General features: G+C 47.6%; 1 protein-coding gene across 1 annotated transcript; it reads right to left on the bottom strand.

The window, feature by feature from the left end:
* Positions 1-838: 838 nt before the first annotated feature.
* Positions 839-13,316, bottom strand: LOC133349592 (uncharacterized). Its single transcript, XM_061563159.1, has 5 exons — positions 13,214-13,316; positions 7,631-7,679; positions 7,061-7,367; positions 4,105-4,231; positions 839-1,309 (listed from the first exon to the last, which is right to left on the bottom strand). The coding sequence occupies exons 1-5, from the start codon at positions 13,314-13,316 to the stop codon at positions 1,275-1,277; spliced, it is 621 nt and encodes a 206-aa protein (XP_061419143.1). The 3' UTR covers positions 839-1,274.
* Between the last annotated feature and the right edge of the window lie 2,585 nt (positions 13,317-15,901).

Below are 15,901 nucleotides of genomic sequence, written 5' to 3'. Positions count from 1 at the left end.
ACGCGAGGAACGCGTGGAATTCCAGCGAGACACATCGGAGGCGTAGAGGTGGATGTATTTAATGTTTAACGTTTTGTACAGGGAGAAGAGAGAGAAAAAAAGTGCAAACTTTCAAAGGGCATCGTCGGAATAAAACACGGATAAAGTTTCGTTCACAAGTCCGTACCTGCACCTAGCAACGCAACGCGCAAGACGACACCTCTGTTCGTGAGGACAAACGCGACGAGATAAGAACTCGCGGAATGATCGGCTCATGCAATTGCCTTGGGCAGAGAAGAGGAAGAGACGAACGAAAAAAACCGTGAAAGGCTTTGCCTTTTAAATCCACTACACACTACCGCCGTGTCACAACGAATAATAAAAAAAAAACCCTGCAATCCTGTCCCGGTGTAGTTTTTGTTCTTCTAATGTCTTGTTACTTTGCATATGCGACGTTTCTGTCGCCGAGTGCCACATCACGATCATCCAGAGTCATCGCGGAAGCAGGGAGAGGCAGGCCGGAATTAAACAAAAAAATAACTAAATATGAAAATCACGTGTAAATCGGAGTGTTACAGTATATTTACTCTTGATTTGAAGCTATCGTGACTGCAGGAATCCATACTCTTTGGTTCTTTCGGTAAAGTCACGTAGGTAAAAAATCAAATAAATCACGACGTTTCGGGCGCAAAACAAGCGTCCATCATCAGGTGGGAAAGCGTGGTCTGCTGCTGAGGCAGACTGATTTAAAAACATGCTTTCCCACCTGATGATGGACGCTTGTGTTGCGCCCGAAACTGTCGTGATTTCTTTCATTTTATACCCACGTGACTTTACCGAAAGAACTAGAGAGTAAGCATATTTACTGCTTACCTATACAGAATGAGGCGCCGCGGTTGGTGAGATGTTAACTACCTCACCTGGTGTACAGGATTGCGTGGGTTCAATCCCGACCCTGACACCTGCTGTTCATTTGGAGTTTGCGTGTCTCTCTCGCCGTAGAGGCGTGGGTTTTTTTCCGGGTACTCCGGTTTTTCTCTCCACATTTAGAATTGTGCGTCTAGAGCATTTGGCTGCTTTACATTCCCACGTGATGAACCACTTCGACGAGCTATTATTTGTGGCCATTTCGCTTCTGACAAAGAGAGCTACATAGCTAAGTGGGCCGTACCTGGTGAACTAAAAGTAGTTTTAAAGTAGTCTCCGGAGGAGGTGCAGAGGAATTATATCAAGCGCCTGCCGTTTATCGCAAAATCCCTTGGGAAGGTAAGGGAGCGAGGCGCGGCGAGTGACTGTCAGCGCGTCTGGAGGAGGCTCGCTTGGAAGATCCCTGCTGGCACAGAGAGAGAAGGGGGTGGGGGGGGGCAGCGGTGGTCGTTAGAACTCTGCACAGCTCACGGTGATCGAACTCACCAGCCCTGCCACATTGACGGTGCTTCGCTTTCCCAGCTCGTCGTTTTTGTTAATCCTTTATATTAAGTTCACTTGCTTGCTTGCTTGCGTGCTTACGGCCGTGCAAATCTTTCGGTTGTTTTTTTAACCCACTTCCCGTGATCCAATCGAGCTGACATTTTGCACACAGAGTCGTTGTGCGTGACCATTTATTTTCCAAAATTTCCACTTTTTAGGAATTTTTTTAATATTTAATTTTAAATACCAATGTGATAAAAATGAAACTCTTACTCAAGAAAAACAGAAATGAATAATACAATAAAACCGATGCCACGCATATAAAGGATTTATAGTGAAAAACTTTGTTTTTACGGGTAAATTTTTTTTAAACCCGTTTACCACGTGCCGATTTTCAAAGCTGATTCATCACACCTCGGGTTGTCGCCTGTCCTGGATTACCTCCTCTAGGTGAGGTACCTATTGTCCTCAAAAGTCCAGGTTTTTGTCAGTTGCCAAATAATAACAACAACAACAACAAAGCACCACTCAAGGTAAGAACATTCAGATGCAGTCCTCCCCTCTCCCGGTTTGTGAGGTCTTCATTTTCTTCCCTAAAGAGTTTTAAACTTGGCGGAACTTACACTCAAATCAGTAGGGCTGGCGAGTATGTAGCATACATGCTATGATGACTTAACAACAAAACATAGCGCCAGCTATTACTGCTGCACGGTCAGTTCAGGTGCACGGCTGTGCGAGTGAGGGAAAATAACGCGATAATTTTTTTAGCGTTTCTCTGCCATGTGGGATTAATAATACTCTCACCCATAAAGCCATTTGTTAATTTACTATTGGATGAAGGCCTCCCCATTCCGTGCTGGTCATGGGGGTTTGTTTGACCATACTTCGCCACGCTAGTTCGTGCGCGTCGTTGAAAGGAGACAAACGGGGAATGGTTCGGATATCACTCGCCGCCACCACTAGCACGCAGGCGTTCGTGGTTGCGGCTGTTGCAGCCCCTTAGACTTGTTTTATGACTTGCACCGAAAAACACATTCAGCTGCTGAATAAGCCACCAGCGCGCGGAGTGAAACGTCGGACATCGTGCCAAACAATACGACCCGAAAGCACGCCAGAGCGTGACCCGATGTGAGCCCTTGGCCAGGAATCCAAGCAGGGTCACGTGGGTTCACAGCGGGTCACGCGAGTTCACGTCGCAGCGCGCTAATCGGTGCGCCACTGCTCTTCCTGTGACATTAACCCAGTTCCCATGTAGGGAGTGTTTGCATGTGGCAGGAAAGGTGTGGCAAGAGAGGTGCGATATTTGGCACGTGAGTCATTGTCATACTTTCATCGTGCTGATGGAACATAATGCGCCTAATGGGGTGCTAGTGAGTATTAATGTAATATATCTCCATTGAGTGGCAGTGATGTGGGGGACAGGAGGTGAGTTTGAGTAATGATACGTGGTTACCAACAAATTATGATTAAATAGCTTAGCTCAGCCGTAAAGGCACGGGATCATCTCGGCTTACAACCCTTACACAGACATTATTGTACTCCACAAAACATTGTTTGTGATTTGTCTGGCTGCAGGAATATATCGACCAAACATAAGTACTATTCCTGATTCTGTGCATCGCTCCTTCTGATTGTGCGCTCATTTCTAAGCAAATTCCAGCGATGTCCTTCCGTTCGAAGAGGTGAAAACACCCACGGTTATTTACGGTCACCCGTCTCAAGAGGTACATTTTTAATTCTTCAAATTGCAACGGTGGAAATGTAATTAACAAGGGATGCGTGAATGGCGATTGATGTATGTGATGCAATTTAATAATTAGAAAATAATGTAGAGCCCTTTGTCAATCTGCTGCTGGATGAAAACCACCCAATGAAACGTCGGTCAGGGTGGCGGTGTGACCACAGTTCACCAGCATGTTATTCCCTTCGTACAAGTGATGGGGTTTCCCTCCACACGCCGATGCGCCCGTCAAACGATTCAGCCAAACATCGTCGTGTCTAACCCTCCTGAAGAATAACCTTGAGGCCCAGTGAGGCTTTTCCGAGAGATTTTAGTTGTTTTGCTATGAAATGCAAGAGTAAAGGGAGCGACGTCTAACTCAGCCAAAGGAACGTGTCCACGTGGGTATGAATACTGTCACGACAAAAAAGACAAACACCGGTTACGGGCATTTTCATTTTAAATACTGACAACAGGTAGCTGATAATTTCATTTAAGTGCGTATCGCAAATGCCAAACACCCCATTAATGAAATTGGCATGTAGGACCCTGCTGAAAATGAATCTTGAGGCTCGGTGAGGCTTTCATGGATAAATGCATTAAATTAATATTAATTGTTACAGTGCAACGTCACATATCCGGCAATTACATTTCTGCCCTGACCAATTAAAGGCCCATAACTGTCATTCTCTGTAGACGTTCACATATCTTCCCTTTTCATATATCCACCTCGACCCCCAATGCCCAGCGAGTCGGATATGTGACGTTGAACTGGAACACAACAATATATTTGTTCTGTTGTGCGTGAACATTTCGCGTCGGGGATGGCGCATGCAGTGCGCTGGAGGGGAGAGAGGGGGGGGCGAACCGAGGGGGGGGATCATTGAGAGCGAGTGACAGAACAAGCGACAGATTGCTCCTGCACGTGCCTCGCTTTTGCCAACTTCCCCGCCGGCCTCTGCACCCCCACCCCCCCCCCCCCGGGCTTCTCTCACCGGTTTTGCGCGCGACGCGCTTGTGGACGCAGAGCCGTCGCGTCCGCGAGCACGTGAAGAGGCCGTAGCAGCCCTGGCAGTCGGAGGGGTTCGTGCACGTCCTGGACTCCATGCCCGGACAGGCCCACTGCGCTCGCACGCACGCCGACGGGACGGCACCGTTACGCCGAGGGGCGACACGCTGGCACCACGCGACACGGAGGCTCGACACGCAAAGGCGCGCCCCCCGGAACACGTGTCAAGCGGTAAAGTCACGTAGAAGGGAAGTAATAAAATAATAAAAAATAAAACATTATAATTTATTATGTTTTTATTTGTATTTATTTATTTTTTATTTTATTACTTCCCTTCTACGTGACTTTACCAAAAGAACCAAGAAGATGAATCCCTGCAGTCACGAAAGCTTTAAATCGAAATGTGTCAAGCGCTTCGTCAAATCGCAATGCAAAGGTAAAGGCGCAACACTGCAATTGCTTGTTCAAGGTCGCGACTCGTGCAGCGAGGGAACTAGCCTATTCTCTTACAGGGTAATTGGCCTACTCTTCCACGTTGGTCAGATGTCTTTGGAAGAGGTGGGAGCCACCCAGGTGTTACCCCATGGCATGCGGCCTGCCGATCGACTGTGTTAACGCGCAACTTTATTGAGGGACTGTGTGTCGTTGTCTTGCTGTGATCTGGGACTGCTGCTGCTGCTGTTGTTGTTGTTGGTTTGCTGCTTTGTACAAGTTTGCATTTATTGTTGAAATATAATCAGGAATTTATCTACTTTTGCAATTTGTACTTGGGTCGCATCCTTTTTAAATATTACGCATTTATGTTTCGTGATTTGCTTCTCTTTCCCATACTTTGCACTCCGATCGTTTGTTGCGTCGTTTGTCTGTCGTAACTTTCTGACCCACTCCAAACTGGACATCTGCGACAAAGAGCTCCATAGCTTATCGGATAAATAAAGATTCTCGTTGTGCGTTGGCTGGACAGACAAGAGGTGGGGAGGGGGAGATTTTTAGGAACGTGCCAGGGGGTTGAACCCTGCGAGTGTTGCTAACAATTACGCCACGGTAGCTGGCATCCCTGCAATACGGCGAGCTAGAACGATTCAGGATGTTATCTCGACGGAAGCGTGCGCCGATGCGCTGAATGTGGCTCTTCAGCTTAGATTTTTTTTTAAGAGGTCACTAATACAAATGTCTGCAGACAAAAATGCGAGTGCAATATGTATGTAAGGAGCAGAGAGGCAACATATATATTTATTATTCATTATATTTTACAGTGGATTGACCGTAGGCTGTAAATAATGCATGTCCATTTCACCCCCGGTGCCTGTCGTTATGCGCGGACATTATTTCCAGACCTATGTCAACTGACTACTGGGTGAAGGCCCCTCTCTCTCTACCACGTGTTATTCACGTGGGGTTGTTTGACCATACTTCACCATGCTGGTCAGTGTAAGTTGGTGAAGGGGAAACTTGGTACTGGTTCAGATATCTCTCAGCGCCCGATGTTAGCCGTGGCTGGGAATCGAACACAATTCACCGGGTTCATACCACAGTGCGCTAACCACTGTGCCACCACTCCGCCCCTCCCTTACTACTGGCCATTCATTTAAAGTTAATTCCCATTCTTAGATAAATGAACAACACCCTGTTGCCTGTATCCTGAGCATACATGTGGCATCGTCTCACCTACGTAGGCCTGCTGACTCAGCCCATCATCCCCCCTGGGGTTGTGAAAAATAAGGACCACATTGTGGGGAGGTCAGCAGTGGTTGTCCGATGGATAGACTTGCCCTCCTCAATAGGAACGAGGAGCTTCCTCCCCTGGCTCAGGGCTATAGATGGGAGATGAGAACCACCTGAGTGCCCATCTGAGCAGGAATTTGATTAAAATTGACTCTAAGGCTCTTTGAATCATTGACCAGTCGCCAGTATTTCGACTTGTTAACTTCAACGACTAAATTTAAATGGTCGCAAGATAAATACGTCATTCACATGTGTCTGTTTCCATATGCGAATAGTTGTTTTTATTAATATGTAACATATGTTAAGGGTGTTTCACAATATTTGAATAACCTACATTTTATCTTGTGTTAGACAGCCCATTCATGGGTTAATCGAGACCCTTAATAATTCACATTTGAAAGTGTTCACTGCATGTTCTCACCACAAGATGGGCCACGCAAAGAAACGCAATAATTCACTGAAAGATCCCACTGTGAAGGAAACCCAAAGTTCAGGATAATTAAGCTGTTTGTCGAGATCTCAAGGTTTTTTCTTGGACACCCATCGTTCGTAATCGCGTACAAACACAACGACAATTTCAGACATTTTCACGCACGAGCTTCGCCCGCAAAAACCGTGATCACCGGCAATGCACGAAAATTTCGATCTCCAGAATTCTTATTCCGACTATATTGTGGGCCCCTCGCTCACTGGGTTTCCATGAATAAGGATGAGACGTAATATATTCGAATAAAAAACAATTACCCGTGTTTATCTCTTTATTAGGTTGCATATGTAGCCGACTTAAAAAAAATGGTTTCTCTTCACTGCCCACTGCCAGTATAGTGCGCTGTGATTCCGTGTCCTTCTGTGCAGTAGCCTCCTGATACCAACCACAACTCGACGGAGAGTGTCACGTGCAAGGAATTTTACCTCAAAATCTCATCACTCAGTCCTTAATAAATCATTTGACAATAGATAAAGAATGTATAAGCCTTCACCCTGTACACAAATCAAACATGTTTTTTTTATAGGAAGGACGTATAATTTGCATTCATTCCATTACCCATCCCAATTATTTCAACTAACTTTAATAAATCAATCGGAAACACGTTGAGCGCTACTTCTCCCCACTGTCGCAAGTGAAACCCCACGGAAATTTGTCCGCCCAGTCTTTGCTCGGCGACACATTCACAGTCAAGGTGAGTGGGGGGGCATCACGCGCGAGAGATACTCACCGTGTCCATGTTGAAGCGGCCGTGTATCTTGTGTCGGTTGGGCCCTCGGCCACTGCCCGTCCTCTCGCCGGCGGCCGCGACGCCGTCGCCCTCCGCCGCCGGTGGCACGGCCGCGTCGTTGGACCTCTCCGCGGCGGACGATCTGGGACGCGCCGGCCGCGTGCCGTGGGACGCCGGTCGGGGCCGAGGCGACCTCGCCGGCGAGCAGTCGTCCTGCGGCCACGCGGCGCAAACTGCGGCGCACACGGCCGCCCAGATCACGACGCCCCGAGCGAGGGAAGGACTCATCTCGCCGGCGGTTGAAAACCTGCGACAACGACAACAACAAAAACGGGTTCGTTTCACAGATGTCCCGGACCCCCGGATTGACGTCTTGACGGAGCATAGTCCGAGACGCGCCGACCTTGGCGGGTTTTAAGCGTTGTTGGTGATGAGGACGTCGGCGCATTTTTTTCGCCGAAGAAGCAAACATTGGCCAACGTGCAAATTGGGCACCCTGAACGGTTCACATCCACTCGGACCATTTCAACGAAATGTTTTCGCTTGCAGTCAGACGCGTGGGTTAGGTACCTCTCGTTGAGGAAGAGGCGAGAGGACGTGGACGTTGACACCAAGAAAGCTGAATTCAAATTTTTGCTCCAAGCCAGCTTTGGATTCCTATTTATATTGTCCTAGGAATGCTGTGTCATTGACATAAGCCGAAGTGATTGGTCCCAGGGAAAAAATTCAGGCGTTTTGTTTACAGATGCCGGCGGGAGTGATGGTCTGTGCAGGTGCGAGCTTGATTCGGTTTCAAAAAAACTTAACACATTCGTCAATAACAGTGTGGCTTCAAAAGAGGGGAAATATGTTAAATAGCTGACGTTTCGGCCAATGACCCTTCCTCATGGCACATACATGATAGCACAATGTGTGTGCTACAAAGAAGGGTCATTGCCCAGAGCGTTACCTATTATATGTTTGTCCTTTAAAGGCCACAGTGTCAATTGTCAAATGTGCTCAGTTTTTATTGCCGTTATTTGTGCTTGGCACCACCGCCGACGCAGCATCGCCAGATAATTTTCTTGATGAGGATTCTGGCGATAAACAAGCCCCGAGTTTCTGATGGAACCAAGCACAACCGTGGCATTTCGAAGGCTGCTTGTGAAATACAAACCGTGTCGTATTTTGAATACAAAGTGCCATCTAAAAAATCAGCAAAATTTCGTACGGAGGTATATTTACTTCATTGGAACATGTGTTTTATATATAGATATAAGTGCAATCTGATGCATTAAAAGATATCGGAAATCGAATTTTTTTAAAAACATATAAGCGTATTAAATTCAACCCATTGCACAAATTACAATTTTAAAATAACTCCGACGATTGCATTACAGTAAATTAACTTACAGCCCTTTGTCGATTCGTTGCCAAACAACAGCCTCACGTGCCCTATCGGTGAAGGTGACTTGTTTGACCATACTTCACCGTGCGTGTTACTAAGGGAGGGCGAAGAAGGATGTGGTCGCATTTCCGAAGTGGAGCCACTGTTGACTTCCCACAATGTGGTCCTTATTTTACCAACCCGCAGTGAGACGAAGAAGGGCTGAGTCGACCGCCGATGGGGACTGTAACTTGGAACCTTCTATGCTCCCCTGTGCCACCGAGATGCTTGTGATATCGTGGTCATAACATTTGTGCCAACACAGAGACTGAGAAGAAGAAAAGCGAAGGGCTCCAAGAGGCTCAGGGGCCTCCATTTCATGGGGAAATTGGGGATGTACCAAATAGCAACTCGAATTGAAAAACGAATTGACATTAAAAAAATTAACCCGTAAAAACAAAGTTTTTCACTATAAATCCTTTATATGCGTGTTCAATGGGCCACAACCCAGCCCACATTGGTCTTTGAAACGGGCGGCTAGAGTCCTCTCGTCCTCTGGCTTGAGATGGCTGCCACCTATGGGTCAGATGATTGCCTGCCACCATTAAGCAATTGGTAATTAAATATAAAAAAAATCCTTAAAAGTGTAAAATTTAGGAAAAAAAATTTCACGAAAATAAATTTTCACGCACAACGAGTCTGTGTGCAAAATGTCAGCTCGATTGGATCACGGGAAGTGGGTTAAAAAGCGACCGAAAGATTTGCACGGTCGTAAGAGCGCAAGCAAGCAAGCGAACTTAATATAAAGGATTTAAAAAACAACACAATTACCATCGACACGTGAATGAATCTTTCTTGTCCGCAACTCTTTTCGCTCGTCTCACTACGTCTGTCTTGTGTCTGCACATCTCTTATCTCGCTGCTTCTCCGTCTCCTCTGTCAGGTACCTTCTCTCCATCCGTCTCATTACCACCTCAATCGTTCTGTCCACGTTCTACTCATTTCTACCTCTATATTTATACATCTTACCTTCTGTCAGCTCACGATGAGATTAAACATCGATTGGGGGGTCGGGAGAGATGGCCCAAAAATAAATTTCTGCATTAGCCCCCCCCCCCCCCGCCACCTGGAAAAATGAGCCAGCATCACCACCAAATCACCACCAATGCCAACACGTGGCTTTGGAGACCATGCGACTCTGCGTCAAGCAAACTGCGGCGCAGGGCACAGCGACCCCCTCCGGGCGCCGTGTGTGGCAAACAGCTGTCCCAAGCACCGGCAGACTAATCCGACTTTCAGGTCGCGTGTGTTACACATTCCAAGCGTCGTGGCGGGTTACCGGTCACATCAACACCACCCCCTCCTACCCACCCACCCACCCCCCACGCAACCCCCGACAGCGGGGCAGCGGAGCACAGAAGCTTCCGGGGACTTGAAGGTGGTGCGCGGGGAGAGACACACTCACACACACACAACAACAAGCGCCATTCACCACTAAGTGGCGGTGACGTCACCACGATGCTTGTGCCAGGCAATGTGCACCTTGAGGCCACGTGGAGTGTCGAACGCCCGCTGGCAGGAGGTCACGGGGCAGACCCAGGTGCCACGGGTCGACTGACCGAGATGACCGAGATGACTGGCTGATGCACCACCTGTGCCCCCTACTGTGCCAACTTGCTGTGCTTTAGCCACCCGGCGCTCCGCTCGTTGTTGTGAGCGTCGCTCCCCCGCCCTCCGTTGTTGTTGGAGGGCGACTGCCTCCAACTGCCCAGTAGCGTCCTTCACGAGCCTTCTCCACAGCGGCCGATCTTGACACCGCTGGTACCAGTCATCGGCAAGTCCACTCAGCTCCACGTCCTCCTGTACCACATCACTTCATCTCTTCTCTAGCCCGTGCCGCGCCCGTTTAGCCCCTTCGATCCGGCCGAACACACGCGCACACGCACAAAGGGGATGGGAACGTAAGACGGATACACAGCTGTGTGTTTTTTTGCGGGCAATGGGAAAGAATTAGCAAGAAAAGACAACGCTCGCCTCGGCTGCAGTACCCGATCGCATTCCACGCGGCCCATCGCAGGTGTTTGCCGAGGAGCAGGGTGCATCCTCTCGGTAAATAATACCATAATAATTCATAATAATACCAAATAATACCATTTGTTGTAAGCGGACGGATTTTGACGGGGTACAGCTCTCGGGAGTGAAATTCAAAGCGCACGGGGACACTTGTTTTTAATTGAGTGTGCCCGTGTTTGAAACCATTGCACCGCGCGTTCGTTCGCGAGACGAGTGCTCTTGACTTTTGACCCACCCAGGAATCAAATGATTAGCGAGAAAAATGGTTCGGTTTTTTTCCCCTTCTTTTTTTTTAAAAGCTGATCTGCACTGAATGCGTAACCTCAATGAAATCAAACATCGTAAGGAAAACACATTGCTGCATTTTATGACCCAATATATTTATCCCTACAACAATGTCATCGATCGCGCCATTATAACGGCATGAGTACGATGAAAATGTCATCCAGTTTGGTCATGCAACTTTTGATAGCCATTTTTCGATTTAAAGCGTTCGTGACTGCAGGGATTCATCTTTTTGGTTCTTTCGGTAAAGTCACGTAGAAGGGAAGTAATATTTTATTATGTTTTATTTTTATTATTTTATTACTTCCCTTCTACGTGACTTTACCGAAAGAACCAAGAAGATTTTGATAGCCACTTATATATAAAAAAAAGACGGGGCAAAAATTCCCCTGTTCGCCATATCAGACTTTTTGGGGCACCTCTGAAGCCCGGCACGGCTCACGGGGCAAGGGGTAGCCAGCACCAGACCGCTTCGTCGTCCCAGTGGCGGTATTGACACTACTCTTAGGTTTTTTCGGTAAAGTCACGTAAGTAAAAAATTAAATGAATAATAAATAATAGAAATAATAATTCATTTTATTTTTTACCTACGTGACTTTACCGAAAAAACCTAAGAGTATGAATCCTTGCAGTCACGAAAGCTTCAAACCAAGGCATTGACACTGGTGCACTCGGTACTCATTTAAGGCTGAGTGCACCGAACGAAGACGAAAGACCGGCTCAGATCATCCTCACCGGTGTTGGCCGTGAGCGGGATTCAAACTCCGGTCGCCAGGTTTGCAGCGTAGCGTGCTAACCGCTGCGCCACCGCTCCCCGTGTTATGCACAGAGCACACGCGACACTGTAGGACACTTTGTCAATCCCCTGATGGATGAACGCCTCCTCACACCGTGTCGAGAGGTTGTTTGATCACACTTTACCGTGCTCCTCATTGCAGGCGTGGGTCGGAGCGCGGAGTGCATTATAACTACGGCACAACAATGGCCACTGCTGCCCACCACGTGACCCCACAGCCTATAACACCTATCAAGTCTCAACCCTGCGCAGCTAGCTTTAGAGATCCGGCGAGATCGGGATCATTCCTCGTGATGTGGTATAACGATGACACAAATAAACATCTTTTAAGAAATCAATGGTAGTTGGTGATGCTCAGATAGATGTTGTGATTCAGCCATTCGTCAGTATATGATGAGCTCGCGGTCCCAACTAACCAATTGACCGGCTTTATCTGTTGTCCAAGTAAGGCCATTTCATGTGATAAAAAACCCTGCATCTTGGAAAGTATATAATAATAATAAATATATATGTTTTGGTGTGTTGGCGATCCTTCAATTACAGTTGGTTCTCGAGTTATGATGGATAAACATATTTCAAGATATGGATTGAAATAGTATGGCAATTCGATTCACAGAATTCTGCTATCATATTGTTCCATCACAAAGTGATTGCCTCATATAATACAATACAGCATATAATATACTCCAATGTCTATTTTAACAGCGAGAACCACAATGCTGGTCAGTGTAGAATCTGCAAAATGGTCAATACCCTATAACACTATGCCATATATCTTACATGAACACATGTCAGAGCCTCAAGATTCGCGTTTATATTTCCTTAAAATAGATTCTCGTACCCACTTACTGATGGGACCCACTCACACATGGGATCCTCACTTAGAGATGAGCCCCACTGAAAACTTGGGAACCACTTACGCGTGGAACACGGGAGACGTACACATGGGACCTACTCACACATGGGACTCACACATGGGACTCACTTAGATTTGAGCCCCACTGAAAACGTGGCAACTACTCACACACGGGACCCACTTAAGCCAGTCCCACCCCCTCTTCCCTGGCCCACCTGTCCCCAGACCCTACAGGGCTGGCTGTGGATGTGGTCAGTGGGCAGGGAGGGCGATCGAGAGGGAACGCGCTTGTGTGGGTGAAGGGAGCGGTGGTACGGCGGTTAACGCACTGCGCTACAAACCCGACGTCCCGAGTTCGATTCCCACTCACGGCCAACATCAGTGACGAATATCTGAGCCAGGTTCTGGGCCTCCCCTAGGCCGACTCAGCCTGAAATGAGTACCTGGTGTGGTGTGAACATCGCCACTGGAGAGACAAAGGCGGTCGGGCGTGGTGCTGGCCACCAACCCCCTCGTGTGACGTTACGGCCTTCATAGGTGCTCGCTAACAGCACTTGCCCCTACAGGCTATACGGGGTGGGGGGGGATCTTTGTCTTTGTGAAGGGAGCGAGAGAGGGGGAGCCCGGGGAGGTTGTAGAGATGCGGCGGCTCCTCCTCATGTTTAGTTTGTGTTGTCCCCCCCCGCCCCCCGCACCTCCGAGGAGCACGGTTGGCTACGTACGGTGCGAAAGAAGTTCAACATACATACACACGCACGTACGTGTTCGGCTGCGCACCTGTAGGCGCGCTATCGTCGCGTGGGATCTGCAGGCTCCCAGGCGGCGAGAACCCCTTTCTCGGGTGTCCCTCCTTGCACGTGTCCCCTTTGTTCGGGGGCATTCCTGGCGACGCCTTCCACCCGAAAACACCACCTGCAGAGTGGTCGCTAACAAAGAGGAACAAAACAATAATAATGAGAACGACGACGATAGCGCGGAGAAAGAAACCGGCACGCGCGCTCATCAGAAGGTCCGAAACTCATTGCAGGAAAAACAATATTTGGGATTTTGAAAATATATATTAAAAGAGGAAGAAAACTACATTTTTTTTATTTTAATTTCATTCTGAACTTGTATTAATACTTTGAATAAATTAGTATTTTCCCCCCACCCAACCACAGTAGTAGGGCAGTCTGAAACTAGAACCTCAGTCACCACTCACAAGTCTGATTTCATCATCCGCGATGACAGCAAGGGCGGCGTAGATCTTCTTGGTTCTTTTGGTAAAGTCACGTAGAAGGGAAGTAATAAAATAATAAAGATAAAACATAATAAAATAAAATTATATTATATTATTTATTATTTATATTATATTATTTTATTTTACTATTTTATTTTATTATATTATTTTATTTTATTATGTTTTATCTTTATTATTTTATTACTTCCCTTCTACGTGACTTTACCGAAAGAACCAAGAAGATGAATCCCTGCAGTCACGAAAGCTTTAAATCGGCGGCGTAGATGTTACCCGAGTGAGGAATCAACCGGGTAAGGGCAGGGTGCCTTGTTCATTTCACCAGATTTTACGTTCTGTGATTAACAAAAAAACAATCCTCGTTGTATGGAAGACAACATTACAAGAAAGGCATTGGGACAGTTGGTGTTTTTAAGAAGGCAATTTATGATACGTGGACTGGTGGCACACCGGTTGTGGCTCTACGCTACGATCTCTGCCAGCTGAGTGAGATTCTCAGCCAAGGCTGACATGAGCGGCACCTGATATCCGAAGCGGTCCCGAGTGTGCCCCGTTCACCCACCCGCACTGACCAGCGTGGTGAAGTATGGTCAAATTACCCCCACGTCCCCACGTAGCATGGGCAAGCCCTTCATCCGGCAGTGGATTGATAACAGGGCTGTAGTACATGCATAAGTAGTGTACAAGTTCTCATACCTAGCTGCTCAAACGCTCACAGGCCATGCAAACTATACCAAAAAATAAATTGCCACTGCGTTGGCCGTTGTGCACAAGTACGAATAACAACAACAACTCAACGCATTGGTCAGTAAATCACTGCCCCGAATGTGGAACGAATATAAAACAGCTGACGTTTCAGGCAATAGCCCTTCCGCAGAGTGATTGCGGCGCGGCGCTGAGAATTAAAAAATAAATGGAACGTTTCGCGGACAGGCTCTGGGTGGGTGGGTGTGGAGCGTGTGCGGAGATTGTTTATGCAAAGAAATCGCCGGAGCGGGGAGCGGGTTAAAAAATTAACCCGTAAAAACAAAGTTTTTCACTATAAATCCTTTATATGCGTGGCATCGGTTTTATTTTATTATTCATTTCTGTTTTACTTGAGTAAGAGTTTCATTTTTATCACATTGGTATTTTAAATTAAATATGAAATTTCTTTTTTTCCTAAAAAGTGGAAAATTTTGGAATTTTTTTCACGAAAATAAATTGTCACGCACAACGAGTCTGTGTTCAAAATGTCAGCTCGATTGGATCACGGGAAGTGGGTTAAAAACGACCGAAAAATTTGCACGGTCGTAAGCGCGCAAGCAAGCAAGTGAACTTAATATAAAGGATTTAAAAAGCCTCCCGACTCTGTCCGAACGAGCGAACCGAACATCAGCAAAGCTCTGCTGCGTGTGAACCTGCGTCTCTCTGCCGGGGAGGGAGGGGTGGGGTGCCTTTTCATCTCGATTCTGCTTTTCATATTTTGCTGGCCACCGAGCGCGTTTTGTTTGCATAGTTCGCACTTCGCGATGCGAGGACATCCGCAGCTGCGCCCTCCTAGCAGGACCGCGGCGCCACCTGTGCCCTTCTCTGTGGACGTTGAAGCCAGCTCAACATCATCCTCCTCCTCCTCCGGCACCTCCTCCTCCTCCTCCATCGCCGCCAGCCTCGTCGTGTCAACACGCGGCTCTCTCTTCGACATCTAAACATCCTCGACAAAAGTGCATTCCGAATAGCGATAAATTAAAGACGGCGAGGAGGGTCGCTGACACGTGCTTCCCGGGCAGCGTAGGCAAGAAGAGCAGTGGCAGCAGGAGCAGCATAAGCAGCAGCATCAGCAACATCGCTCTGTAAATTGCGTACAACGTTATGGGTCTACGTGCGTATATGTGGGGAGTGGTGGCGCATTGGTTAGCGCGCTGCGCTACGAACCCGGCGAACCGTGTTCGATTCCCTTTCACGGCCAACATCGGGGACGAGTGTCTGAACCGGTTCTGGGCCTCACCTAGGTTGACTCAGCCTTCATTCAAATGTTGCGAGGCAAAGGTGGCCAGGTGCGGTGCTGGCCACCCACCCACTTGATGGGTTGCACTTGCCCCAACAGTCTATTAAAGGCTATGCGGGGAATCTTTGTTTTTGTTATATATACGTGGGAGAGAGAAGCCCTTCAGGTGGGACAAGCCTTCTTCATCACAGTACTTTCTGTCAGTGTTAACCATGGTGAGACCAGGGTCGGATTACGTTTG

Source organism: Lethenteron reissneri, chromosome 30, assembly GCF_015708825.2.
Source record: "Lethenteron reissneri isolate LAM-NWPU_2019-01 chromosome 30, ASM1570882v1, whole genome shotgun sequence".
In the NCBI taxonomy this organism is placed as follows: domain Eukaryota; kingdom Metazoa; phylum Chordata; class Hyperoartia; order Petromyzontiformes; family Petromyzontidae; genus Lethenteron; species Lethenteron reissneri.
Note: the sequence above shows the minus strand (reverse complement) of the source record. Positions and strands in the feature narration are given on the sequence as shown.

Bases quoted from the DNA above. Each gene is read 5' to 3' on its own strand.
- LOC133349592 (XM_061563159.1), bottom strand. From the start codon at position 13,316: ATGCCCCCGAACAAAGGGGACACGTGCAAGGAGGGACACCCGAGAAAG. The intron at 7,368-7,630 runs GTACCTAACCCA...TCGTTGTCGCAG, and splicing joins CGCCTCTTCCTCAACGAGAG to GTTTTCAACCGCCGGCGAGA. The intron at 1,310-4,104 runs GTGAGAGAAGCC...CTGTGCCAGCAG, and splicing joins GCGCGTCGCGCGCAAAACCG to GGATCTTCCAAGCGAGCCTC.